At 37.8% G+C, this 27,025-nt stretch overlaps 2 protein-coding genes across 3 annotated transcripts in view; one reads left to right on the plus strand and one right to left on the minus strand.

Annotated features, from left to right (window-relative positions):
• The window catches only part of mrps18c (mitochondrial ribosomal protein S18C), a 39,448-nt gene extending 17,364 nt beyond the window's left edge, over positions 1-22,084 (minus strand). The window contains exons 1-3 of the mRNA XM_079848057.1: positions 21,998-22,084; positions 21,631-21,690; positions 19,564-19,721 (exon numbers count right to left, since the gene is read on the minus strand). The gene's annotated coding sequence lies outside the window, so the exon portion shown is untranslated. The remainder of the gene's footprint in view (positions 1-19,563; positions 19,722-21,630; positions 21,691-21,997) is intronic.
• Positions 1,114-12,357, plus strand: btc (betacellulin, epidermal growth factor family member). Of its 2 annotated transcripts, none has more exons than XM_079847824.1 (6): positions 1,114-1,352; positions 1,758-1,862; positions 3,562-3,679; positions 3,760-3,906; positions 4,062-4,195; positions 11,162-12,357. In XM_079847824.1, the coding sequence occupies exons 1-5, from the start codon at positions 1,313-1,315 to the stop codon at positions 4,192-4,194; spliced, it is 543 nt and encodes a 180-aa protein (XP_079703950.1). In that variant the 5' UTR covers positions 1,114-1,312; the 3' UTR covers position 4,195; positions 11,162-12,357. The 2 variants fall into 2 exon arrangements, with proteins under 2 accessions (XP_079703950.1, XP_079703951.1); XM_079847825.1 differs by lacking the exon at positions 11,162-12,357 and adding an exon at positions 5,888-6,009.
• Positions 22,085-27,025: the final 4,941 nt, after the last annotated feature.

Here is a 27,025-nt window from a genome sequence, read left to right on the forward strand (position 1 = left end):
AGTCTATTGTAGCCTATTACTTGTTCAGTTCTAAATTATAAATCAATACATAAATAAATAAATAAATAATATGCCATCAGTCTGTACCATACGAGCTGGCCAACACATTTTACTGAAAATATGGTTGACATGCATCTCTCATGAACGCGCGTCGTAAGCTCTGCGGTGTCTGTGCTAAGTTGGGCATGGCATTTGCTGAAGGGCTCGTTGTTTGCAGTGGAGCTTGGTAACACGGCTTGTGTACGACGGGGAGAGCAGACTCTGGCGACCCCTGCCAGTCACACATCTTCTCCATCTCCCACGAGAAATCCCACGGCCAATGAACACAAGTCCTCACTCCAGCAGCGTGGTGTGTCCACAGACTCTCAGCTTCATTAAGAGGTGCCGTCTGGAAACATGAGGGGATTTAGGCAATGTCAGAGACTCAGGCTTACCCTTAGGCTGCCCTGACTGAAGTATACACTCAGTGAACCAGGGGGTTTCAAATTTTTTGATGCCTAGGGCACACAATTATGAACTGTGTTAAATTTTTCCTGTTCTTGTAAACATGTTGGTTGTAATAAATCATAAACATACTAGCCTTTAAAATAAATGAACATTCTGACTTCTTTCTTTTTAATTTTTCTTCAGACATTTAATCTTTTTTCAACAAGCTGTCAGAGTTGGGAACTCCACTTCAAGGTCATATGATGTGATATAGGTCATTCAATTTTCAGCACTCAATAAAAATCCTTATTGAATGTGTGTTTGGCCTCTCTCTCTCTAAACCTTGCTGCCATTCTTTGCCTATGGCTATACTTTTTGTGACCAGGGGTTTTGGTCTACTGTAAGGGATGTCAATTTTTTATTATATCAAACTATTTTTCTTGTGTAAAAAAAAAAAAAAAAAGTAAAAGAAAACATGTAGCCTTATTTGTAATCTTAGCAATTACAAATTGCAATGTAAGCATCATAACACAGTATTGATATATGGTATCTGTATGTCATTATAGGGAATGCTCAATTTTATGCAATATCAATATGAATCCTTTGCCTAATAAAAGGCATATAATAATAATAAAATCCCAAAGTCATTCACACACATAAAGGCGGGGAAAACTCACTAGCACCTCCCACGCACGCCTTAATAATCGCTAGTCAATCTAGTCTCTCCTCGAAGCTTGAGGAAACCCGAAAGGAAACTTTGGGAAGACTGCTGAAAAGTTATTAGCGACTCAATAAAATAATCGCTCTAAAATGAACGACATGACAACTGAATCTGAAGCAACACGGGGATCGAAGTCTTCAGTTTGACGCGCAACGCGAAATACAAATGGACAGGACGCGCATGTTGATTTGGGGAATAATCACAGGTACGATTCACCATTGTTGCTTTGTATTCAACGCCTTTAACTGTGCTCTGTTTGTCTACAAAGCAGCTATAGATTGTAGAAGTACCCGTTTGCCAACTTTTCCTTCTTTAAATAGCTCTTTATTTACTTGTATTTATTAATGTGCTCGTGACATCAAGAGTTGAGGGTCTAACTTATTTAACACTGTTATGCCAGTTTCTATTTTTAGCACTGGAATCCAGTTTATCACATTAGAAGACCTTCTATTGGTTAATCATAGAGGGAGGGATTTTAAAGTTTAACCACGATTAAGAGGCCTATATAACCCAGTGTAACATTTGCCTGGAATCCTGCAAAGCAATCTAATGCCACAGTTCTGGAGCCATGCATGGAGCCACCTGTGATTTGTTTGTTGTCTGCCCTCAGCTGTTGTCCTATGCAAATACTCCCAGGCTGAATGGAATATCACAAATGCACAGGCGAATGGGACTGTGTCCTGCAATCCCCATGACAACAGCAGCAACTGCACTGGTAAATATCAATGGCACCCCAACCTGTTCTTCTCAAATAATGGGTTAGCCAAGTTTGAGAGATTTTCCATTTGCTCCGCTTTCAAGATTCCACCTCATGCAGAAAGCGTATTTTGAAGCTGTGCTGGGGTTCGACATAAAAGTCTTGATAGCTTGACCACCAGCTGAGGAGATAAATAGGGTATTAGATTAAAATATATTTTTATAGCATGAAAAAGCTGGTGTTATTTGATCACAAAATTCTATCAAAGCATTTGCTTATCATGAATGATATTATAATCTGTTCACTGAGGACAATTGGACTGTTATAATAATAATAATTCATCTTCTTAGTCCCCTTCAAACCTTGTAATTTTATTTAAGAATTGATAATACTCTCAAGCTCAAGTTTAGCTTCTCTGTATAGCAGGTAATCATCAGATCATGTTACATGTGGCCAGAGGTTGTAATTAGACCCTTTCCCATTCAACTTTTAGTTCATTCTGAAGTCAGAGCTCAAGTTTCAGTTTCTGTAGAGCGGTCTCTTTTCTAGCTCAGTCCTTTGAACTGAGTTTGGCTTTTACAGTGCCTTGTATAACGACGCACACAAAATACTGTAAATGAGTAAACGGACAACCTTAATTACATTACTCTGTATTTTAAGGATGCACAATATATAGACTGTAACGGATCCACTGAAGTCGAGTCAGTTTTCTGAGCCCAAATGCAGTTTATTCCATAATTCAAAAAGTGCACAAACAAAGCAATAACTTGAAAATAAACATAGCTTAAACATTAACTTGACTAAGTATGGCATGGACATGAAACTCACAGCAGTGGACTACAGCATCAAATGATGACAAGGCTAGACTAAAACACATATAAATACATAGACTACCGATGAGCAAATAATAAACACCTGAACGCAATGAAAACGTAACAAATGAAAACGTAACAAATTAAAACAAAAGCACATGGGATGAACACAAGAGAAACTGGGAATCGTGACAACAAAGAGCCCAACCAAGCACAAGCCTTACATTGAGATTGTTTGTTATTGATTGATTATTTTTACATTTAGATTACCTTTGCCATTAGCTAACTCTTATGTAAAGTTTACCTTTAAAAACACAAATAACTATGTTAAATGTAATCTTTAACAAATGTTTTTTTCATGAATCCCTAAATTCACTTGATTGATTTTAGTTTTTGGTGTTAATTTTTAATTTAATCAAGCTAAATAGTATAACATTTTAATATCTGCCATAATGACATGAAAATAATTATTGGACAGAATTTTTGTTTCTATTACACTACTTTTAATTGCTTTTTTTAAATTTCTGTTTCAAATAAATGCTGTTCTTTCGAACTTTCTATTGATCAAAGAATCCAGAAAAAAGTATAAGTTTCCACAAAACATTAAGCAGCACAACTGTTGTCAACACTGATAGAAATCATATTAGAATGATTTCTGAAGGTTCATCTGACACTGGAGAGTAATGATGCTGACAATTCAGCTTATAGAAAATGAAAATAGAAAACAGTTGTTTTAAATTGTAATCAAATTTAACAGTATTTCTGTATTTTGAACAAATAAATGCAGTCTTGTTGAGCATAGACAGACAGATTTCAAAAACATCAAGAAATGATTGATCTTGCGCTTTTGAATATTAGTTTACATGTTTGATGGTGATATGTATCCCTGCTTTAAATCTATACAGATTCAAAAGATGACCACAAATGGAGTGGTCACTTCTCTGTGTGTCCAAAGGAATATAAGCATTACTGTATCCATGGTGTTTGCCGTTTTGTGGAGGAGCAGAACACTCCTTCATGCAGGTGAGACTTTGACCTGTCTATCACTCAACCAATCAGAGCTCAAGTAAAAGTTGTATAATTTTTTTTATACTTTTGCACAGATGTGAAATGGGATATATTGGCTCTAGGTGCGAATATTTTGATCTTAATTACCATGTGGGAGAACGAAGAAAAATAGTCATCGCATGTGTGGTCGCAGGATTGGTCTTTCTGATTTTGCTCATCGTCTTCATATGCGTCTGTACACAGTGAGTGACGTGTTACACTATTAAGAGCATTGTCACTATTAAGAGCAGTGTTAAGAGCATTACACTATTAAGAGCACTTCAAGTGTCGTCGGTCTTCAGTGTTTATTTAATATTTAATGTTGTTCTTTTTACCGTCTTCCTACTTTGTTTCACAGTAAACGATATAAACCATGTAGAAAGAAGAAGAGAAAAAAGGAAACAAATGATGAAGATGAGAAGCTCAATTCACTAAACACACATGAAGCTTTAGCTGCTCCAGTCGACACATGTGACACTAATGCTGTATGAAGTGAGTATTTATTCTTCTCTTGCCTCATTCATTTTGCATTAACCGAGTATTGCATTAGGGCCACTCTCTGTTCAGATCATGTAAAACAGTGGTTCTTATAGTTTAGGAATCTGATTTTAAATCGCATATCAAGTGACAACCCAATGCAATACCAAAATTGTTTATCATACAAAACAAAATATTTTAATTAATTGATTTATTGTTGGTTTCTGAATGTCTCTTCATGCTGTTTGCAACTAATATTTCACTGCATAAAACACATTGTGTTCAGTACAAAAACTAGGGGTGGGACAAAATATTGACAGGGCGATATATCGTTGTCCTTCTCCGTGTGATACGAGAATCATTACACTGGCGCCAAATATCAATATTAATATCAAATATCAAATATTAATATTAATATTAATATAATATCAATATTAATATTAATAAAATAAGGTGCTCTAAATAGATTTCCCTGCTCCTAGAATCACTACTTTATGGCTCCTCAAGGTGGCGCTCAACACATAAATGAATGAAGCGTGAACATAAATTAACTAGCCTAAGAAAAAGAGGTTTTTAACGGGATGGCAGACGGCAGTGTGAGTAAAATAATAGATGCCTCAGCCACGTTTAAGTTCAAAGTCTGGACGCACTTTGGCTTTTACACCATTGATGGGACAAACAAAATCAACAGAGTACGCAATAAACAAGAACTGCCTGGTAAAAGTAAAGTGCACTGGTAATACCATGAACATGCAAAGCCACTTGCAACTCCATTACCCTGATCTCATCGAAAATGTTTAATTTACTTAAAACGTTTAATTTAATTTACAGACTGAAAAACTTTTTGTTGTTTTCTAACAGTTTGGACTTGAATAAAGAGAGAAAACCTGCACTTAACCTTTTCACACAAGCATTTTGTTTTCATAGTTGGACAGATATGGTAATGTATCATTATAGGATTGTCTAGCAATATATTGATTATCGCAGAATTGCTGTATCGTGATATCGGTATCGTGAGCCGTGTATCGTGTATCGTATCCTATCGTGAGGTACCCTCTGAATCCCACTCTCAGTACAAACCACATTTATCTTTGTTTTTAAATGAACCTGTTTGTAATGGCTTTCCAATGCAGTTGCCGTTGATAATAGGAGTAAGCAAGTTTAGAACTCGTACAAACAGAGTCCATGCAGACGGATGTAGATACAAACAAATGTCTTTCTTTATTACTTGTGCTCCATTAAACATGATCTCAAAACTTCTTGTGGCCTTTCCTTGTTCACACGTACACACAAAGCCATTACTTATAGACAGCATAAAACTAAAAATCCAACTTGCGAGCTACTCTGAGCTAAAACTGTGTGCTTCCCAATTACCAACACACACACTTGTTGCTCAGGTGCTCTAATTATACACAGCTACAGCACCACCCAGTGGACAAAAACTTTACCATCCAACGAATGGCTCCTACACACTGGCCCCTTAATTGATTGACATATTGACATAATTACAAATACATACAAAATGGAGCCATAGATACCAATTCAAGTTTTGTACAATGTAGGGGACAGTAAATTCAAACACTTAAACACTGTTGAATGCCCTATTTTAGTCTGCTTCTAATAAAAGGCAAAGCTTGCTAATTGGATGTTCTAAGATGTTACTTTTAGTTTGAACTTTTGCTAAACGTACCAAACCCTTGTTGTCAGGGTAGGTCTCCACGACTCTTCCAAGTAGCCATGAACCACGTGGTGCTGTAGAATCAGCAATAATCATGATGTCTCTGGGGGTCTTCGTTCTTTGTTCCACTTTTGTCGCTTTTGCAACAAGGGTAAGTATTCCTGTACCCATCGTTTCCAAAAGAGATTGGAAATATATTGCACCTGTCTCCATCTCTTATTGGCATACAGATCAGATCTTTCAAACAACCCAGGCGGCAATGCAGGATTTTCTCTCATAAGCAGAATGTGATTTGGTATGAGGGCTTCCAAATCATTAGGATCATTGGATAGTTTAGAGAGAGGTCGATCGTTCAAAATAGCTTCTGCTTCACACAAAACAGTCTGCAGGGCTTCGTCATCCAATGTTTGTTGTCGAAGGACTGCACAAAGAATTTCTCACCATTCGAACTATGCACTCCCATACTCCACCGAAATGAGAGCCTGTAGGAGGATTGAAGCTCCACTGAACTCCCTTCTGCAGTAAGGCCCTTTGAACCCTTTCATTGTTTAATGCATTGAGAGCCTCCTTTTACTCCCGCTCAGCTCTGATGAAGTTCGTCCCGTTATCAGACCTCATGTGAATGACCTGTCCACGACAACAGACAAATCTGCGTAAGGCATTAATGCAGGAGTCTGCATGCCATTTCCAAATGAACAGCTCTACTTGCCATACAAGTAAAAAATCATTCCATAGCATTTCACTTTACTTCGTCCCCTTTTCACTTCAACGGGCCCAAAAAAATCCACTCCAACGTTAATAAAAGGTGGCAGGTCAGGGGTGATCCTTTCCACTGGAAGGTCTGCCATCTTCTGTTTTAGTTTACATGCCATTATTATTATGCCATTCTCAGCCATAGACAGATCTTTCAGTCAAACTTTGTCTGCCCAGAGATGCTCTCTCTAAATTCCTGTAATTTTAAATTTACAGCAACACTGTCAATCTGCTCCAAAGATAGCTCCTTTCGTTTACGACTCAGCTCCATCAGAAGTTTCTGCAGTTTCAAATACCTAGCAACTGCAACTTTCAGACGTTTCCATTATGAGAAGAAATTAATAAGTTGACTTGTGGCATTCTGTCCATTCTGTAAGACCACAGCATTGACTTTCAACTTTTTAATCTCTGGGTCATCAGTCAATATCAGATCACTTGTTGGAAACTGTGTCTCACTCGGCTTCCAGAGAAAGCTGGGACCATCAATCCATCGCTTATTGCTCAGAAAATCTTTCGCTTTCAATCCACGAGATGCATCATCTGCTGGATTTTCTTTAGTGAGCACGTATCTCCACTGTTGAGGTTGTGTTGTCTCTTATGTTAGACACTCTATTAGCGACGAATGTATGAAACTGTTTGTCCTCATTCTTGATGTAATTAAGGACAGTCATGCTTGTCAGTCCAAAAGACAGAATCTTCCAATGAAAGTTGCAGCTCCCTCTTTAGCATGATGTCAACCTTGACAGCCAGGACAGCCGCTTTAAGTTCCAAACGAGGTATGGTCACTGGTTTCAGTGGTGTTACTCTAGCCTTGCCTAGCAAGAAAGCCGCATGTACCTTGTTTGTACTGTTCTGCATCTCAATATAGGAAACCGTGCCTTATCCATCTTTGCAAGCATCAACAAAGTGATGTAAAAAAGCATGAGAGGGTAGTTCAAATTCCATGGGTTTAAAACATGTTCACCTGGAATTCTGCAATTCTGTCCAATTCAAAAATCCAATGGTTCCATTTCTTCTGGAGGATCGATGGTATGGCATCATCTCACCTCCTTTTTGACAGAGAACAGTGAGATTTTTAACCATAGAGATGGCCACTTCCTCAGAAGAGACGCTCTTCAGACAGTCATCTACATACAAGTTATTGTTGATGGTTTCAATTACCTCAGCTGGAAAGTCTGCTTGATTGTCCTTTGCGGTCTGTTTCAAGGCATAACAAGCGCCTTGGAGAAGACACAGCTCCGAAAAGATGAACTGTCATCCTAAATGTAATGGGCTCTCTTGTCAATTCTCCATCAGGCCACCACAAGAACCTAAGAAAATCAACCTCTTCTTCAGCCACTTTAACTTGATAGAACATTGCTTCAATGTCAGCCATGAAGGCTACTGGTTCTTGCCTGAATCTCATCAGCACACCTACCAAAGAATTGTTAAGGTTAGGGCCTTGCAACAATTGACTATTAAGTGATGTTCCTTTATATGTTGCTCCACAGTCGAACACAACTCTAAGCTCTTAGGATGAAACACCCCGTGATGAGCAATGTACCAAACTTTGCCATTCAAACGATCTAGTTGGTGAGATGGTACCTTCTCTGCATAACCTTTAAGTACAACATCAGCAAGAAAATGAGAGTACTTCTCATGAAACCCTTTGTTTGTTTCCAGTTTCCTTTTCAGGCCATTTAATCGTTGCCTAGCAACACAGAAGTGGTCAGGTAACATGACATTATCTGTCTTGAATGGCAGTTTTAGGCTATAATGTCCATCTTGGAGCATGACTGTACGGGTCATTATGTCCACAAACCGAAGATCTTCCCTTGACATTTCTCTTTCATCAGCAGTCCTTTCGCTGAAATCATGATTGAAATAATTGTTGAGCAGCTCCTTCTATTTAACAACAGAAATTCTGTTAACAGTAACCGCAGAATGCCCACTGATTTCCAGTCCATCAATAACGTTGCAGACACTGATTGTTCCTGACCCATGGTACAAAGAAGAATGTTGACCCTCAGATTCAGCTCGTTTATTAGATGTTCTGAACAAAAAGTAGCTGAGCTTCCCGGGTCCAGAAAAGCATAGGTCTGCATCAGGTTGTTACCTGTAATAGCTTTCACTTGAACCAGTATGATTGGCATTAAACTCCTCTCGTTACCAGCCCCTGTATGACCACAAGTTTGAGCAGACACTACTTTACGCCTTTCCTCTAACTCATTCAGTTACCTCCTTGCGATATATGTGCAGGTTAATCGGATGTGCTTCTCCACAAACACAAACGATTGTCACATTCCTAACTCGTATGTCCTGTCTTTAGACAACCAAAACAAATTCCCTTGGCTTTCAAGAATTCAATCTTGTCTCGTTGAGTCTTCTTCAAAGCAAAACATCTTTCCAATGGATGTTGATTTGCACAGAACAAACGGTTTCCATTAGACTTAGATACAGAGCCGTATTCTTGCTGTGATGACACAATGTCAGTTTTCTTAGATGGAACTGAAACAGCAACATCAGTGGCGAAACTATTCCCTCTAAATGTCTTGCGCACTTGGATTTTGAATTTACCTGTGCCTTGTTTGTCCTGGATATCTCCAAACACAGGATCAGATGCCACCTTAACCTGTTTTTCAACAAACTCAACGATGTGTGAGAACTTTGCTCTGCCTTGACTGGACTCCATAATCTCACAAGCCTGAGCACTCCATTGCTCTCTCAGCTTGTAAGGTAACTTTGTTACAACAATCTTCATGTTGCTAGGCATGTTAAGTTCTTGCATGTATGAAAGTTCATCGATGGTATTGCAACATGTACGCAAAAACAAAGCATAAGCCTGTAATCCCTGCACATCCTCAGCCTTTAAAGCGGGCCAGCCCAAGGCTTTCTCCAGATAGGCAGTAGTTACCTTGAATTCATTACCAAAATTTTCTTTTAATAATCTTTTGGCCAATGCATAGCCTCTGTCTGGGGCCATATGTTGGCAACTTCAGACTAGGTCTTTAGGCTGCCCCCTAGTAAACTGCTTGAGAAAATACAAACAATCCTTTTCATTACTAGTTTTCTCTTCAATGCCATGTTCAAACACTCTGATAAATGCAATATACTGCAATGGGTCACCATCAAAGACTGGGATCTCTCTTTTTGGTAAGATACGAGGATTTCCATGCTGTTAAATAAGATAAGATCTTATCTTTTTAAGACTTCAAGCAGGGGATCACCATGAGGAGGAAGAACATGTGGCATTTGATCGACTCCCGTATTGCCTTGTTGCACTTGAGCAGAATAATGGAAATCAGATTGTTGAGCTGTGTGGAATATTTGTTGATTTCTCCATCCTTTCCTTTGATTATCTGTTATAACTTGCGATGCAGAGAAAGCCATTCCTTATAGACAGCATAAAACTAAAAATCCACCTTGCAAGCTACTCTGTCCTGTGGACAAAAAACTGTGTGCTTCCCAATTACCAACGCACACACTTGTTGCTCAGGTGCTCTAATTATACACAGCACTACCCAGTGGACAAAAACTTTACCATCCAACAAATGGCTCCTACACTGTATTTAATGAAATCGGTGTCATATTTTATTTTATCTGACATAGTTTTGTTACATTTTTTTATAGGGTATGTTTATACGACAACGATGTACTAAAAACAGAAAAGTTTTTCCTTTGCTTTTTTGCGTACAGACGAAAACGTTGTCAAAACGATCACCGTTCACAAGGATCCGCAAAAATGGCTAAAAACGCTGTATTCTGCATGCTAGGCCAGTAGTTGGCGATGTCACTTTGTAAAGAAACACTACATGCCTATAGACTGCACAGATAATACGCATGCGCATGACATCACCTGTTTCTCAAAATCGCATCACGATTTCAAAAGTTTTCAGATTTCAGGCCACCAAAACATCGTTGTATAAATTAACAGCCAAAACGCATAAAAAGTGTCCCATTTTCAGTTGAAAATGGTGTCGTGTAAATGGTCCCTTAGGATGTCTATATTGGCATCTGATGAATTTGTCTAGCCTTTATTAAGGGATAGTGCACCCAAAACATTTTTAATTCTATAATCATTTAGTCTCCCTTATGTCAGTCCAAAACGATGAGTTTGAGCATTTTATTTGGATGCACAAGTGTTGACACCAGTTTTCTCCTTTTAATTACAGAATATATATTTTTATGTATTTTTTTTTTGTTTTGTTTTTTTACTGCTTGATCCACTATCATAACCACTTGTTCTCTGATTCTTATTAAACAAAATGTCCATCTTATTATAACATTAAATATTTGCTCTAATCAGAAATTGATCTGTATTCTGTACCAAGCTCTATAAAACTGCATGACCATTTTTCCATACCATACAAGGACCTTGACTAGTCATACTCACTTAGTTCATGCCAAAAGCATTTTAGATGTGGCACAGCTCTGTAAAGGAAAGTATGGACACAATAACCGAAATGCTTGTTTGACGTGTGGATATATTGTGACGCTGTTCAGACCTTGGTTTCTAGGAAGTCAGGTCAAATTTTAGTTCAAATTGGGTCTAATTATCTTTTTTGTTTCAGTAAAAATAGTGAAGTGATCCTGCCAGGGTTGGGAATGGCCTGGAAATGTGGACTTGTCCTGCCAAGTGATGAATGCAGTGCTTTACAGTATAATCCTGAGTGGACTTTAAATGAATTTGGGAGATATGATGTGTCAGGCAACCTTTGCCATTTTGTGTGCTACTGTTTACCTCATTTTTCATGCCACAAAAGATTTGTATACTTGTCAGAAACAAAGTGTCGATGAACTGAACAAATATGCCTTCAGAGTGGCTGTAATGACAAAGTGGTGCCGTTCAATATACTGAATGCAAACAAAGCCTATCCATGTTGGTTTAGATATCACCCTATTTCTATTACATACGAAGCACAGAATATTGAAAGAAGTTTCCATATAATGTTAAATTGAAAATTAAATTATAACAGTTTAAACAGTTTCTGGAAGTAGTTCTCCTGACAGTAACGGACCAAAATCTTCTATTAACTTTGATTTATTTATTAACATGTAAATACAAATCGTTTTGCTTTGTTTGATTTTAAAAGAATATATTAAGTAAATTGTGGAGGAAAATTGCCATGTATATATGTGACAAAGTATTTTTGTTTTCTTTATTGAGCTTTTTGACAGAAAAGTATAATAAAAATATTTGCAATTTGTTCAAAAATATTTAGTGATAAACTTTTTTAATGAAAAAGAATAATTGTATATATTTGTGTTCTGTTAGATACAGTACAGTTTGGAAATATGTTATTTGCTGGTGATGTAAAGTTAGATGTATGTTTCAGATTTCTATTGAAAGCACTAAACATTTGAGATTTTCTTTAAATGCAAAGATATATTTACTTCATACCATAAAATGTCGTTATAAAGTAATTCATGTGAGTATTGTTACACAAGAAAGTCTGATTTTCAGTGGGTGCTCCAGTGGTTTTAAGAGATGGAGTTTTTTTTTTTTTTTTGTAAAATGTAAATGCTTGCATTATTTTCTGTAAACAAGGTGAATGTGGCACATAAACTGATCATTTCTTCACGCCAAGGTGGAAAATGTCCATGGAATGTGCAAAGATGCTTGGTTAGAATAAACTGTCATCCAACCCTGCTTCCAAGAAATGTTCCATCTGCTTAATTGTTTTTTGCCCTAGTTTCAACTGCCCTCAAACATCCAGTCTGTGGGATTATTTAACCGTTATCATTATAGATAAAGCTTTGAAGAAGTCGTAAGAACTTTTATTACTCATAAGTTTTTGAAGCTTCGGTCTGTGCTGATGCCAATAGAAACTGGCTGGTGTGACCAGCACGGGCAGACCTCGTGTTTCAACACAGCCATAAATAGCTCTTCTTGGCTTGATGTCAGTGATTGGAGAAGGACAGGAATCCAGCACCTTAGTTGGTGAGGCCTTGTGAGGCAGAAGTTTTTCCATGATATTTATCAGAGCTGTGTCAAATGTAACAGAACATCACTTAACCAGACAACAGTATGCACTGATTTCAAGCCTGAGTTTTTGATATTTTCAAAAGTATTTTTTGTTGCAAGATGTAAAGCCTGTGATAGATCATATGATCTAAGGCCCATTTAAACTTTTGTTCCACCTGTAGCAATGACCTGTGTTGAATGTCTCATTCGACTGAATTTCCCCTGAACTAAAGCAGCAGGAAACGAAAATGTAAGGCGTGTCTCAAAGTGAATGAAATGGGTAACCGATACAACACTCTTTCTGAAAGAGTAAAGAGATCACTCACCTTTTTTCTCAAAAAAAAAATTCTCTTCTTAAAGCTATATGATATCTTCATCAGTGAGACAGTAAGTTGAACTCGAGAATCAGTCAGATTTGTGAGAATCACTCAGACTGCTTTTGTGAACTGAATCAACTGATTCATTGACAAGACAAACTCAAAAAACAATTAAAATAGTTTTTAGAAGAACTAGATTTTTTTGTGAATAATTACTTAAATTAAGCAATTCAGTTGCTTCAGAAGACTTAAAATATAGTTTTTTTCCCACGCCAAAAAGAGTAAAACTGGGGAGGAAGGACGGGCACCCTGGAGTGATGGAAGGTAACAGGCAGGTGTCCAGGTTTGTTCCGGCAGGCTAGGAAGCCTCCAGGGTGATACCGGCGATACAGGAGCCAGAGAGGTGCCGGTAGCTCAAGGAGCCAGAGGGGCGCGCCCTCCAAAATTTTCTTGGGAGGATCTATGGGGTTGTGAACCAGAGCGGACTCTGGAGCAGGCTCTGGACTTTCAGTTTCTGGAACGGACTCAGGGATTTCCTTCATTGAAACCATCTCTGAGATTTCACTCACTGGAACGGACTCAGGAATTTATTATTTATTAATTTGTATGCTGTCAGGATGGGACTGCATTGAGCGTGTGTAGTGTCATCTTTAACTTAATCACGAAATCAGAACCATTTTGCCCAAGGATGTAGTTAATATAATTAACTAAGGGTAGATAACATTTAGCTGGAGCAAGAAACTGAAATAAATCATCCAGTCCCATCCGAAAGCAAGCCTTGAGCGTAGAATTGCTCCAGCTCACCAGATGGGAATACTCCAAAAAGTCCTCCACATACCGCTCTAGAGGCTGACCGTTCTGGCAGATGGTGTACAGGAGATGGTCCTCAGCCCTCTTTCTAGCCTCAGTAAGATCCATGCTTGAGTTTTTAGCCCTATTCAGACAGGACTTGTTTTCCAGGGGGTTGTTAGAGAAATTCATGTTTCACAGATGTACTTTGCGATTTTAATCCCACCTGAATCTGCCAACTCTGTGTTTTTCCTCACACAACCTCTGTAAAAATTCCAGAGCAAATTACCTACTGTTTTTTGGCAAACTCAACGGTCCTCTGAGAAATCTAATCCTGTCTGAAAGCGAATGTCTGTGATTGCTGATGTTGTATTATTCTAACGCTTCTCCTCATGCGTTTTTGACCTACTGTTTGTGCACCAATCTTTAGCATGCTTTCATTTAGTTTCAATATGGATGCTATCAGATGAAAAAAAAAAAAAAAAACATTATAAAATTAATAACTAGAGTCAAATCGTGGAAACTGCAAAGACTACCCATTTTAATATTAGTGTCAGGTAAGAGTAAGATACTTGTCTAGATTTCTCTGCTTGCTTATGTGGGTTTATTATAAACAGCCACTTCTATGAACTCGTGAAATTGACTTAAATAGGCCTATACAAAGGAGCAGTTGAATGCTTGAATTGGATTGGTTGACACACATGCAATTATTTTCAGAGAAATGTTATATGAACAAATAATAAATGAAAAGACATATACGTCATATTCACACAAGCACAGCAGATGACCTTCTGTAACACCCATATATAGAGAAAACATTCACCTCTGTAATAAACACGGAGATGTTAGTCCTGCCTGAATCAGTACATGAAATGTCACAGACGTCGAGTGATAATTGTAACTCAAACGTCCTTTAAAAAACTAGTCCTGTCCGAATAAGGTATTTGTCGGGTCCTGGATTCTGTCACGGTGGGTGGCTGTAATGAAGGTGCATGACAATGTAGTAAATTAAATAGTCTTTTAATTGTAAATGGAAACACACTGGAGATAAACTTGAAGACACAGAATAGAACAACCACTTCAACATAGACATAAAACAATCCAGGACAAGGAACCGACTGAAACTGAGATCTTAAGTACAGAGGAGCTAACGGGTTAATTAACAAGGAACAGGTGAATGAGATGAATCAATGAAACACTTGGGAAAACTGGGTCAATGGAAAACTAGCAAACAGAAAGTTAACACAATGAAAACAAAGACAAAACAAAATCCTGACAAGTAATACCCCCTTGTGATTTTTTTTTTTTTTTTAAAGCTTTTGCTAGTGTTGAAAAGGGCGTTTGCTAACAAGTGGCTAAATGGGACTACAGTAGTCTGGCTATCACCAGACCAAGCTCAATCTTTTAAGATTGAGCATTAGTCTAGAGAGTCTGCTCTGTATTTTCTACTGCACAAGAGGTGTGATCAATGGGCATAGTTCAAATTACACTATACGCAATTGGATAGTCCTTCAACCAATCAGACCAACAATCCAGGTGACGTACTTTGGAATTGGATTGGATTAAACCCGCCAAAAGCACTCCCGGTGGCTAAGCCAGTTTGTGATTGGTCCCCGCAAATTTGTAACGGAATACAAAGGAAGAATAGGATAGGATAGAAGAATGTACAGGTTTCCAGCCTGAGCTGCAGGGCGAAATCAAATCGCCGGCAGATCGGGCTGGGTTTACCCAGTCTACGACTACAGAGGTTATCAGGAACATAAATGTCATTACACCGAACAGGTCACCTCATACTCACTAGTCCAATTACCGCATTGTGTTCATGATCACGCTTTTCCAAATTATTCCTCAAACTTTTGGGTAAAATGTTTAAGTCATGCGACCGTGGTGTTCGTTTAGCTTGTTACTTCTGCCGATTGTATTTAGGCTTCAAAATTCATAAAAGTTGTGTTCATTTGTGATTATTGATTAATAAAATGTCTTTTGTTGGAGAAAAGTAATCTTTTTACTTACATAATCTTTTTCACAGAGCTTATTTTCTGCAATAATCCAAAAGCCAGTGGAACATTATATTGGGTTTTTTGTCAAAGGAGCCATGGTGATATTAACTTCCAGGCTGACTTATACACTGCAGCACTCTATTAGACAGACTGCTGGAAATTCGCCTTTTGTGTTCCACAGAAGAAATAGTCATAAAGGTTTGGAATGGCATGAAGGTAAAAAGAAAATGAAAAAAATGACCGAATTTAAATTTTTGGGTGAACCATTGCTTTAAATGTTAAAACTTGGCTGTGTCCTAAATCGCATACTCTCTTGATTAGGTACTTATTTTGAATAACTAATTACTTCATTGCCACTAAAAAAGTATGTTCTATATGAATGTGTGTAGTATGAATGTAATCTGGACGTACTACATTCACTATGCTGTCATTATCAGATGACCTACCAGAATCAGTTCAAATCCTCTCCCGTGGCATCATGGGATAGTAAAGTGTCCATCGCATGCACACTTCAGAATCTCTCTGGACGTAGTAGGTCATCCGGGTACTTCTGCCTACTCATTTACGGGTACCGTGAATTCGGACATACTTCTTTCGTCACATACTGGTTTTTGCCTACTATATAGTATAGGGAAGTATGCGATTTTGGAGGCAGCCTTATCATTTAAAAAAAAAGATACACTGCCACCTACAGGACGACATGAGAAGTTATTGTGCATCGCTAGCCAATGGACAGCATAATCGTGGGACAGCTGGAAGTCCATTTGCTTTATGTCAGAGAGGTGAGAAGAGCTTGACCAGAACTCAAGATTGCTCTTGTAGCAGGTGGCTTTGAGTAATTGACCATGCTTTGACCCAGTGAATAGAGATTTGGTCCATTTGGCAGACTCTAAATTGTGTGGTTTAAACCTGGTTCTTTATATTATTCTCAAGGTCTTTTGAACTGATCTTGACATGGTCTTAAAAGTGAATGATGTTTCATTCCTTCTAGCGTGTAAAATTATACATGGGATTGTCAGCATGACTTACACATTTTATATAAAGGGCAAAGATAGACCTTCAAGAGGTGACTGCCCTTCTACAATAACAAGTGATCAATACGGTAATGGAGGGTTAAATAAAAAAAGTCAGTGGATGTTAAGGTTATTTGAAATTGTTGTTATTTTTAGGCAATGATGTGAACCAATTGAGTGTGTTTAAGGATGATTTAATATTGAAAAAAGATAAATGAGAAATAATTTAATCAGGATCCATCAAGTGATGATGCTGTCTTATAAATAAATAAATAAGCATTTAAAATACATATCATTTTTAGCTCTTCTTGTAGGTTAAATATTGTGAGCTCATATAGATGCACAGTTATAAATAGTTTTGAGGTCTACAGCACTACTGCCTCTTTAAATTGTCATGGCAACAGCTAAATGTTATCCTGCACAGAATGAACACAGTCAGAAATGCTGTTTGTCTCAGAGACAGACTAAATATCCTGTTCGTTCACAATTAGTAATTGTAATTTTTTAGTCGGAAACCTGAGAAAAAGGGGAGATTTAAAGCAATGTTTCTCAACCAGTGGTCTGGGCCATCCAAAGAGGGCCAAAAGATGACTTAAATATTGAATTATTAAAATATTACAATAATTGAATGTAATTCAAATAGATAAACATCGAAGTGTACAAAATGTAGATACCATATTACTTATTTTAATTAAAAACATGCAGTTTTTGAACCTTCTGGTTACACCATATTTGGTATAATTATTTTAATTGATTGATCTAGTATTACAAAAGTTTGGAAAAACAATTTTAGAGATTTAATATTTACCAGTTCTTTGATAACTTCACAAATAACTTGTAAATAATAAAAATAATTGAGTTACATGTGGCTTGTTTAATATGATAAAAATAATAATCTATTCTGATTCATTAGAAGTAATTTGCAAATCACAAGCAATTGTTATATACATGCATACAATTTAGTTGTTTTTTATAGATCTGTTTATGTTTGACTTGTCAAAGGACAGTAATCACTAGCAGGGTCATTCATTCTGAAAATTGCTAAGCACAGGGAACAAGGGGAATATGTTTTGTGTAGTGAACCATCAGAGTGCATTTTCAAACACATCCGTCACACTATCACTTAATTACAAGGATGTCAGCTGCAGAGTTGACTTTGTATCGGAACAGATGGGGATGTATTTAGTTTGCTTCTCATAAAAGCCTTTATAGCCCTCATATTCACATGGGAACTTTGTCACACTGACACTTTGCAAGCATTCACAATTCACATCAAGCTATACTTACTTCATCCAGGGTGAGATTCATTGTTGCTTTAATTTGGTTATTTTGAGATGACTTGTTTGCTGAAAGCACTGGGACTGAATGTTCTCTTTGGTCTGAAATTCACGTAGTCAATTTATAACTTGTATAACTACAACTAACTTATATAGTAATACCAAAATCTGATTCACATTTTTTGCTGGTGAACTGTACAATGGAAGGTGAACAGAACTTGTGGAGCAACAAGGGATCAAGCACAATTTAATATTAGAAAAAAACAACAAGAAGACATCTGCTATGTCCAAACATTGACTGCTCGAATAAAGTAGCATTTCAATTTTTTGAGGAAAGAGTGTTGTGCTAATATTGCATTGTGTTGTATTTAACGAACACAGGCATCATGTGGTGCAATGTGAGATAGGTGTTGCTCATTATTCTTAATTGGCTCAGATATCATGCTGACACAGCGTGAGGAGGAGCAATTGGCATCTGAGTGAGATTTCTTACATGTCACAGTTGGCCTGTATGAAGACGTAGAAATTTATTGCCCCTCTTTAGTTTAAATGTCAATAGTCTGTTATCTTAAACTTACACCATTTATTTTTCTCAGTGTGTAAATGTTGTATGCTGAAATATATGAGATTACATGGTTGTTTGCCTTGAGGCATAGTGCCCTATCTTGCACCCAGCGCAATTGACTTTGTAAACCGACGTATATCATTCCTATTTTGCACCCGCGCGCACAGCGGACTTTCCCTCCACAGACGCACGTCGGTAAATTAGGAAATGAACTTGCGCTCCCGGGGGCGGTTCAGCACAAAAAGAGTTCCGGCGCAAATGTTCCCTGGTGCTATTTTGCAGGTTTAGAAAACAATTCCACCTAGTCTAAAGTCAGTGGTGCGTTGCGCATGTTAAATATGCTATTTTAAGGGCGTATGCTTGGCCATAATCAATGACGCGCATGCACTTTGCTTATCTCATCTACACACAGACGCAGTTCTCATTTTTAGAAAACCATACATTATTACAAGGAAAAATATTAACACACGAGGGAAATCATTGTTGTGTCCATGAAGATGTGAAAAAATAGGCATAAATCTAGCTTACGTATGGAAGTAAAATAATGTCAAATGTTTTTGAAACAAAAAGCCTGTTGAATTGCACTACTTGAAAAAAAATAGCCATTGCATTGCTTGCATTTTAATGCATTGTATTTTTAGGGCTTGTATTTTTATGGGCTGAAATTCAACATGGTTGAATATTTAAGCTGTGAATATTTCAATTAAAAACACTTCAAACACATTTTCATTATTAAAAATTCAATAATCCATATTCACCTTTCATATTTCACTTCCAAAATATTCAAACTGTTTAAAAATACAACCTATAATATTCAACAGGCAATTTTCGGTCCATTTTATTTTGCTTTGCAAATTCGCTTCCACAAATTCAATGGTTCAAATTCGACAGTAAGTTTTCTTCCAAAAAAAAAAAAAGATCCCATAATTTACTCACCTTCAAGCCATCCTAGGTGTATATGACTTTCTTCTTTCATCCAAACACAATATGAGTTATTTAAAAAAATATCCTGGCTCTTCCAAGCTTTATAATGGGAGTGAATAGTACCTGAGATTTAGAAGCCCAAAAAAGCACATCCATCCATCATAAAAGTAATCCATATGGCTCCAGGGGGTTAATAAAGGCCTTCTGAAGCGAATGCGTGTGATGCTGACGCATGAGCCGGCCAATACTGAGCTGCCGTTTTGACGTAGAACCAGGAAGCGCTGCACTGTGTTTACAAGGTTAACAGCGTCAGAGACTGACATGGAAGAGAAAAAAATTGTTAAATAAAGTTGTTGTTTTTGTTAGTTTTTTGCTCACAAAAAGCATTCTCGTCGTTTCATAACATTACGGTTGAACCACTGCACATGGACTATTTTATCAATGTCTTTACTATCTTTCTGGGCCTTGAAAGTGGTTATGACATTGCGGTCTATAGGGGGGTCAGAAAGCTCTCTGATTTTAACAAAAATATCTTAATTTGTGTTCCGAAGATGAACAAAGGTCTCATGGGTTTGGATTTACATGAAGGTGAGTAATCAATGACAGAAATTGTAATTTTTGGGTGAACTAACCTACTTTAAGTGCGATTTTAAGGCCTATATTTCTGAGAAGTATAAAAAGTAGACTGAAAATACTTTCTTATTTTTAGTTTAAAAGAAGTATACTAATAGCACACTTGAATAAACTTCTTTTTTATTTTTGTGAGGGTTACCATCTTTGTAGGGACATTTTGTCAGGCCTATACCTGAACCACACACACATTGAAAGCCCACTCAGTGCCCAAGGATGGGCAAAGATAGATATAAAATCACATAGAGCAAGTAGAAGAAAGCCATGTGCTGTGGTCACCATGGGCCACTAAGCACTCACTGACCCAACAACCCACATCTATCACGCATTATTGCAAAAAAAAAAAAAAAAAAAAAAAAAAAAAAAACCTCACCAGCAAATGAACATTCTCTCCAGCATCCTCACAAATGCTTTGATCTCAGCTCTGTAGGTGCAAATACTAATTATCCTGTTGACGGAAAAGGTAGGATCTTTCTTTTCATTATGGATGTGTGGGGGGGTTGTGTGTCTCTAAGTTACATGGATTTTGTTTCTTTTCTTCATTCTAACCTATTTCAGACACATTTGTTTTTTGACTTCTTTGTCTTTTTGTCCAGAATGGATTATGTATTCTTCCCTACAGATCAAAGGCAGTGGTTTATTCACCATCCTGAACCTGCAGCTCACCTGGATGTAAATAACAGTAGGGAAGATGTTCCCTAACAAGACCTGCTCCAAAATTCTCTATAAGACTCTCAATAGTCATTTTTATTGTTGTCTTTCATTTTTAACAAGCTTTCTTTTCCAACCAGAATCATCATTACGAATTTAAACCCAGCCCAGACAAATACATGAAATAATATTTTTTTTTTAAATACTGCACTGCATTTGTCCAGGTTCTTTCATGTGATTATTTGATTTTATGTTGCTTTTATATGCACTGCTCACGCCAGACGATGCACAGATAGAACATTATGCAGCAGTATCACTAAAGCCAAAATGTGTTCAGTAAGACAGAGGCAGTGTGATCTGAATTTTAAGTTTTTTATTTTTTAAAACAACATTTTTTTTTCTTGTAATGTGACAAGCATTTAAAGTAATCAGGTGCTGTTTAAAATGTCTTCAGTGGTCTACACTGACCCATTGAACTGTCCTTTGTTGGCTGGGTCACATAAGCACCGACCCAACAGACACCAGTAAACACTATTGTATTGTGTTTTGGTGTTTACTGGGGTATAGTGTCAAAACAGACTGAATTTTTCTCCAATGATAACAAAAATCTTTAAAAGATAGTGAATTTACATTATTTATACAAATTTATGAACCACATTTACAGTTTCTACCCCCCTTTTCAAAAACTTTCTTAATTAGAAAAACATAATCAAAGCAAATTCTATAGAAACACTTGAAATAAAGGACTGAAATAAATTGAAATCAAGAGCGGGACTGTGAATTGGCACAATCTTTGATCCCTGCGTAATGTCTTGTTAACTGTACAGACAAGATCTTGAAGAATATTAAACACTCTTGCATAATTTCTGAACAGTGGACTGCATGAAACATCACAAATACCAAACTCACTTGAACATTTGCCTTACATCCGGAAGAAAGAATGATATTGATGTTGGCATCTCTTTGAACCTGGGGAGAATGTAATGACAGGCGGGTCAATCTCAAATTAAGCTATGCATAAAACACCATCCTATCTTCATATGCAAATTGATAAAAACAGCATGAGTGTATACTTAAAGGTATAGCGGAGGAATTTCCCGAATTTTAGAAAAGAACCGCCCTCTCCACTTTTTGAAAAAATGCACATGCGCAACACTCTACCTGCTCCCGAGAGGGAACGCCTATTAAACGTGTGCACGAGCTAATCATAGCTTACATTAACTTTTACTAGCAGTGATTTTAAATGGATTTCTCCAAATAGCATGCCAAACTTTACCTGTCAAGTAGAAACTTCGCGACTGAGGCATCAGTGGGAAGCCCAACCTGTGTTTTGAGCGCACGCCATCGTGTGAATCGTGTGCACAAGCACGTACGACGGCCTTACGTAAACATATCACCAGAACGATTGACACTTAGGACTAGGAGGACCAATAGTCTTGATGATCCGCCTAGAAAAAATATAGAAAAATAATGTCAAATATTTGAAAACATATTTTCATATATTACAGCATATCCATTAAATTTGCATTTTTTTCACACCAAATTTGTCCATTTTAAGGCATCATGTGGATTAAAATGGACAAATTTGGTGTGAATAAAATGCAGATTTGTCCATTTTAAGGCATCATGTGGATTTTGCTGTTCAGTAGTTATGAAATGTAATAGTGACTCATTGTCTCAATATGCTACCAGTATGTGAATGCTTCCACTTTATTCTTTATAAAGTCAGTACAGTATTACACATCAAACGGCAGGTGCACAACGTGAGTGAATTAATTCATCAAAGCCTAAATAATATTCTGTGGCATTTTCTCTTAAGCCACTAATGTAAATTTCTTTCATATAATTAACGCAACTCATGCAAAGTAAGCTCATGCAAAGTAAGCTCAAACTCATGCATCTCCTGCAACTTTAAAATCAGTCGAAGGAACTGTGCAACTTTTGAAGGAAAATACATAAATGAGAAAGGCCAGAGGTTATTTATACAGCAGACTTCCAGAATAGTTGCTGAAATCCTGCTGCTGCTGGGAGGAAGTTCTATTATGCAGCATATTTTCAGCTAAAAGCTCTCTGATATTTGAGCATGATCTGGGAAGATAAAACGAACATAAAGCCTCAAGGGCCCTCTGCTCAAATAAAGTTTCTTTTGAGTAAATTAAACAGCTCAATAAAAATGTTCCGATTCCATCAGGGAATGGTTACGGTTTATGAAAGTATAGCCTACCCCTCCTCACAGGTCTTCTGGAGCGTCTGCTTTACCGATTCCACATTAACTCAAGACAACCAGACTGAATTTATTAATGTCAGCTATACACTGTTTCTGAATTACAACACTGGCAGATGCCGATCTCCAGATGATTGCAAAATATTCTTATTTCAAGTGTGTTCATATTGTAATTTTAACTGTAAACGACTGTAAATATGCAACAGTAAATTTCCAGGCTATAGGTGGTCAAACTGTAATTGATCCAACCTTAAAGCTACACTGTGTGATATTTTCCCCTATCTAGCGTTGAAATTGTATATGTGTCACGTTCACCGTCTGTCTCTGCACTACATTACCCAGGATCCTCTTTGGCACACCTGAATTCACTCTCTCCAGATTACTAATCACCTGCACCTGTTCACCATCAGCAACCTCGTCATCAAGCACTATAAAACACTCACCATAGCCCCAGTTCATTGTCAAGCTTCCAACAGGAACAGACCATGATCCATTGTCTCCTGAGTCGCTGATGCATCAAGAGTCCAAGAAGTAATGTATACTCACCTGTGAAACACTAACCTCTGTATCATTGTTCTGCTGTCTCCAGAAATCCTGTTCTGTTCCCTGTTACCTGTGATCCTGCTTCCTCTCGAGATTCCCGTGTTTCCTCCGAGCTTGCTTGCTTGCTATCGACTGCATCTGAAAGAGAAGTGATCGTCATTGAATCTGCACTTGAACTCACTGAATACTCACCTTGCACTCTTGTCAACTTGAATAAAGCTGTGTTTGGATTCACTTACCTCTGTCTCCGTGCCTGTATCCTGACAATATGACTACCCAGTGACTATTAGTTTCTGTTCCTTTCGATTCCGAGGGCGTTTTAACTCCTACGGTGGCCGTATTATTTCATATCTGCCGGCAGTCGCGAGTAATCTCCCCCTCGCATTCGTCACGGATCACGGTGTCACTGAGTGTAAAACGCGAAAGGCGAAGCTTGAATTTCCAGGTATGTCCCTCTTTGGCGAATGTATTTTCAAGATGGAGGCGCAACATGGCTGCCACCATTCAAGCGACTCGTATCTATTATAAAAGGCAGATTTTACGCTTATGAGAATACTTTATTAGTTGGTGGAAGTAATTACACATGAATGAGCACATATACTTTTGATAGAACAAAGTGTTTTTTGCTAAGAAAGAAGAATCAACTTAAAAAGTTACAGTGTAGCTTTAAAGGCCCACTGAAGTGCCTAGCCCTAACATGTAGCCTAGCTTTGTATGATGCGTTGACGTAATTTCTACTGAAACAGAACGCTAAGGCAGGACATATTGAATGGCTCCTCCGCCTTTTCAAATAACCAATAGCGTTTAGTTTACCTCACAGACTACAGGCTTGTTCGACTTGAACCGGCGCTGACCGATCGGTTTATGACATCAAAGTACCGCGAGAGCAATACAAAAGCATAAGGAGTAGGCTACTTTCTATTCGCTCTTGCGGTACTTTGATGTCATTCACCGATCGGTCTGTGCAGCGCCGGTTCAAGTCGAACAAGCCTTACGAGTCGTACTTGACAGCACCATGGAAACGAATCCGAGCGCTGATACGTTGGATTCAATAGTAACGTTTGAGGTGTGAATAAATTCTAGCCATTTCATTCTGAAAACGGAATAAAACTCAAGCGTTTGAGCAACCGAACACACATCTCCAACCCATTGGGCCGTGACGTGACAAGTTTAGTGACAACGGTAGTGATGTCCGTGAACAAATCGTTCTATTGAACCGGTTATTTTTTTGTGAACCGGTCGAACCAGTTCACCAAATCGAACTGAATCGTTCAAAACAGAATCAGCGCTGATCTAGTTTTCTGAAGTTAGCCTACTCGCTTTCGGACGTGCCTGACAGTCACTCCGACTCGAAATAATATCTCGACAGTTAACTGATGGAACTGATGAGCACGAGCAGCATGTGTTTTACTGCCGAACGTAGGCTACAGTCAGATACAGCCAGGGTCGCCTTGGCCAGGTGGTAAATAGCAAAGGGGGCGGAACGCTTCAGATTCTAGAGTGCATTAAATTGGACAGAATATGTGACGCGAAGCTGGATTCAGAGAAAACATAGCCTACCTAGGCTATAGATTTAAATGTCAAACTTAATAAACTGAAGATGGGGCGATGCAGTATTTGAATCTTAGTGGATTACATTGAAAATGTCACACCTTATTGTGGAAAAGAACACTTTTTATTGTTTTTCTTTGTCCTTGCTGTATTAGGTGACCAAGTGCTTTGTTCCAAAAAAAAAACTATAAACCTAATTCACAGCAGTGCCATCTTTTATGATTGAAAGCGAGGCTGTGAATAGACATGCATCTCTTCAATAGGTTATACTGTTATTTAATGTTTTTTGGGTTGGTCTGCTGATGAAAGACTGCAAAAATATCTTTCCAAGAAATTTCAGTAAACAAAAAAAACCCAAACAATATGAGCCGTGGAAAATTATAAGTGATCTAGGAGCTTTATACAGCTTTTTACAGTGTATACCCTTGAAAACATGGTAATTCTATCCCTCTCAGCCTCGCTTTCATACCTGACATGGAGTAAGAACTGAGGCAGCATGGGAAGGCATCATAATTGATGTGAAGGCTGTAAGATTTGTGTGACTTGCTTGTGGAGTTGCTACCATTAGAGGATACCAAATTAGGTTACATGATTATTAGGATGATATCTATAGGCAGTTACTAGCAAGGCAGCTCACAAGGTTTTGGAACAGCTAATTTCAAAAGGAAACCTTAGTGTTGTAGCTTATGGACAAATCAGACACACACATTATTCATTATATTTAATGAATAATCCAGCAAACTCACTCTCCCAACAAAGGTCTATGAAACTTCCCCCTAAAACAGCAACTAACATCCCAAATGAAGCTAAGGTGTCCTGTTACAGGACACATTAAGAATGATGAGACTTTTACGACCCAAAAGGGAGTTGCAGAGATAATCCATATTTCCCCTCCCATGATTTTCTTTTATGGGGTTTTCATGTATTCATTCTCTCTTTTAAACTCTTTTGGATTAATGTCTCAGACTTGCATACGGTTAAGAGCAGGCGCGCTTGTTCTATGGCGGATTCCTATTACAACGGCGGATTTGCCAGGCACACGCGAGGAGCAGTTCACAGCCGAGGAGACCGACGTTCTCGTCAGGGAAGTTGGGGATGGAGAAACACACCCAAATTAACTTTGGTTAAACAGGTGTTGTATGATAATTTGGGTAAATGTGTAAGCTAGATGTATGCTTTTATAATAAACTGTCTATCTATCTATCTATCTATCTATCTATCTATCTATCTATCTATCTATCTATCTATCTATCTATCTATCTATCTATCTATCTATCTATCTATCTATCTATCTATCTATCTATCTATCTATCTATCTATCTATCGTAATAATGTATGATTTGCAAAAATGAAAACCGCTGCTTCTGTGTAGATGAGAGAATCAAAGTGTATGCGTGTTGTGCACACTCTACATTGTTCATGGCCAAGCATGGCCCTTAAAATAGCATGTGAATAACATGCGCAACGCGCCACTGACTTTAAACTATTTTTTTTCGGTCAGTGGCGGAATTGTTTTCTAAACCTGCAAAATAGCATGAGGGAACGTTTGCGCCGGAACACGCCTCCTCTTTGCGCTGAACCGCCCCGGGGAGCGCAAGTGTATTTCTTAGTTAATCGACGTGCGTCTGTGGAGGGAAAAGTCCGCTGTGCGCGGGTGCAAAATAGGAATGATACATGCGTCGGTGTACAAAGTCAATTGCGCTGGGTGCAAGATAGGGCCCTTAGTGTTCACGGGCCAAACAGGTAAATTGACTGTAATATTAATTTGACTACATTAAGTTAATTCTATTAACTGATCCAAATATTCATAATTAATTATAACAAGTTGATTAATTATTATTATTTATTTTAAGCTAATTTGCTACAGTGTCTACAATGATAGAGGAAGAATTAATGCCTTGTACTGAATATAAAGCTTTATATCTTTGTGGTAATCTAACTGTTTCTAAGCTCAACTGCTCAAAGAATATGAAAATTAAGAGAGCA

Source organism: Squalius cephalus (genome assembly GCF_949319135.1).
Source record: "Squalius cephalus genome assembly, chromosome: 17".
NCBI lineage: Eukaryota > Metazoa > Chordata > Actinopteri > Cypriniformes > Leuciscidae > Squalius > Squalius cephalus.